We start from the raw sequence: 2,531 nt of genomic DNA, 5'->3' as shown, positions 1-2,531 counted from the left end.
GAAGGTTAAATTGTTAAATTGAGATTGTTTCGCTAATTGTTACAAAAGATCAGGTTTCGTTTTTCCCTCCTGGATTTGCGATTAAACAGTAAATAAAGCGAACATCAAGAATTTTGGATTCCGTGTAGATAACGTTAACACTACGATTTAAAAATGTTTTCGAAAAAATTAATTTTTTTTAAATTAATATATTTTTAATATTTTTAAATTATTTTAATGAATTAATTTTAAAATTAATTTTTAAAAAATGAAAAAATATTATTAAAATATTTTTTAAATAAAAAATATTTTAAAATTTCCTCCTGGATTTGCGATTGTAAACTGGTCTGTAGAGGCAGTTCCAGTTTTTTATTCATATTGTGGTCCTTTGTACGAGGTCTGGGGCTGGCTGGGCCCCTGGTCCCGGCAATAATTTTTTTCCTGTCTTTCTTTTAATAATATTTATAATTTAAACTTAAATAGTAAAATAATTAAAATCTTAATTTTTTTTAATTTCATCCATGTATACACATATTCATATTCATAGTAATAAAACTGGGATAGGTTATAGTATTGGTTAAATAAAATTTTATAGCATTTTAAAATAAGTAAGAAAATTATATTGTACAGTTACTATATATTTTTATTTTTTTACTTGATTCATTAACTTTTATTTTTGACAATTTAATTCTAAATTGCAAATCAATTCCTTTTGATTTCTTAAGGGAAGTAAACATAAAAATAAGAGGTTCTAAATAAAAAGATGGTCAAAATAGGTGATGTGTTCAAAGTTTTTTAAGAAAATAAACTTTAATATTCCTTAAGCTTTACAAATAATATAATTTAATCTGTTTGAATGTTTAATATTTAATTTTAGTTAAAAACTTTATGGTTTTTATATTTTAGTTCATGGTTAGATGGAATAGAGAGAAATTTAAATCAAATAGCACTAAGATTTATCTTTGCCAAATTTTTTCATTCCCAATAAGAAAAGCTGCAAATAAGAATTTTAAAGAGAACCGTGAAATTTTGATCATTTAGCTGAAGCATCTTTATTGAATATCAGATTACAATACGAGATGATTCAAGTTTGCTGGACTTAACTAGCAAACCAATAATCTAAGACGGTCAAAGCAGGCCAACAATTGCCAGAAAGCAACATACGAAATACAAATTTCCGAACTACTCCACTTCTACAAGGAGTTGTTCATTTATTATTATCTTAGAGAGGCATAGAACCCTTATTGAGTTTTATTATTTGATGCTTGGCTTATTGCCAACTTACTGCTATAGGGAAATTGCCATAATTTTGAATAAGATCAGTATCATGCTGGCGACAGAATACTGTTTTCCAGTGAGAGGATGATCCCCTCAACATCATCTTCAGTAGGAGGATCCGGCACATAATCATTCAACTTCCAGAATCCGTTGTCTATTTGGATCATACCATTGTTCTTCACATTCCACCATGTAGGGGGTATGTTATACTTGTCCAGCACTAAGTCCAGAGATTTGTTTAGCAGTGCAATATCACGATCGACCACTAACTTGAATTCTTCTTCTTGCCCTTGGTAACCTGCTATTGTATGTAGATAAAGCTCTAGATTATGGGGTTGGGCCTTGGGATCCTTGAGGTACGGGGACTTGATACTGTCAATTTCCAGTTTTTCACCTACATCTTGGTAGCCCAGCAAAAATACTGGTGGAAGACGAGGAATAATATCTTTCGAGTTTTTTATACGCAACACATGAAGATCGGTGGTAAGACCATTGAATACATCTTGGAAGCCTTGATCTCCTACGCGGGGACTTGCATATGCAAAGACTGTGACCGGAAATCCTATGTCCGACCCAGATGGCTTGTTAAAACCATTGGCAACCATGTCCATGCCATTCAATGTTGCAAGTGCTGCACCTAAGCTATGGCCTGCCACGGTTATGCTCACTTCCTCTCCGTTGAGGGCATACATGTCCACAAGTCTTCTGACCTCAGCAAGAACCTGTCCAGTACGAACATAGTAAAATAAATAAGATTACATCATTATATATTTCGAGGCAATGACAAAACATGGATTTAAGTATCGATTTTATTTATTTATTTTTACCTGCTCCCTAGCACTGGTCTTATTGTATTTGGACTTCGAACTTTTGGCCACATATACATTGTGAAAACCATGGTGCACCTTGGGATTGTTGGTTGCTCCAAAAATGTCAGAAGCTGGTGTTAAATCGAATTGAAAATCCTGTGACCATTCCGAGGCCAAGATTGTTCCTCTCCAGCATACCAAAATATCCCTTCTCCCTAAGACTCTCTGGCCTTCATCGGTTGTTACAGCAACGTAACCGATCCAAGCAGACCCTTCGAGATCCAATTCGAGCACCTCAGCAATGTCATCTGATTTCAAATAGAAGTACTTGGTTACTTGGTATTTGAATGGATTTCCATTCTGTAGATTCACATTCATGAAAAATTCTTCTGGTGGATAACGGGAAAGCGCATATGAATCTGATGCCTTCACGTAATTGAAGGCATCGCCGATAGCTTCAACCCA

At 33.7% G+C, this 2,531-nt stretch overlaps 1 protein-coding gene across 1 annotated transcript in view; it reads right to left on the bottom strand.

The window, feature by feature from the left end:
* Positions 1–1,083: 1,083 nt before the first annotated feature.
* Positions 1,084–2,531, bottom strand: part of LOC105142049 (phospholipase A1-II 4-like) — an 8,510-nt gene continuing 7,062 nt past the window's right edge. Inside the window, exons 2-3 of the mRNA XM_011049498.1 lie at positions 2,085–2,521; positions 1,084–1,979 (exon numbers count right to left, since the gene is read on the bottom strand). Of these exons, the coding sequence (XP_011047800.1) occupies positions 1,305–1,979; positions 2,085–2,521 (1,112 nt within the window). The 3' untranslated portion in view covers positions 1,084–1,304. The remainder of the gene's footprint in view (positions 1,980–2,084; positions 2,522–2,531) is intronic.

The sequence above is a fragment of the Populus euphratica genome, unplaced genomic scaffold, assembly GCF_000495115.2.
Source record: "Populus euphratica unplaced genomic scaffold, PopEup_1.0 scaffold193.1, whole genome shotgun sequence".
Taxonomy (NCBI): Eukaryota; Viridiplantae; Streptophyta; class Magnoliopsida; order Malpighiales; family Salicaceae; genus Populus; species Populus euphratica.
Note: the sequence above shows the minus strand (reverse complement) of the source record. Positions and strands in the feature narration are given on the sequence as shown.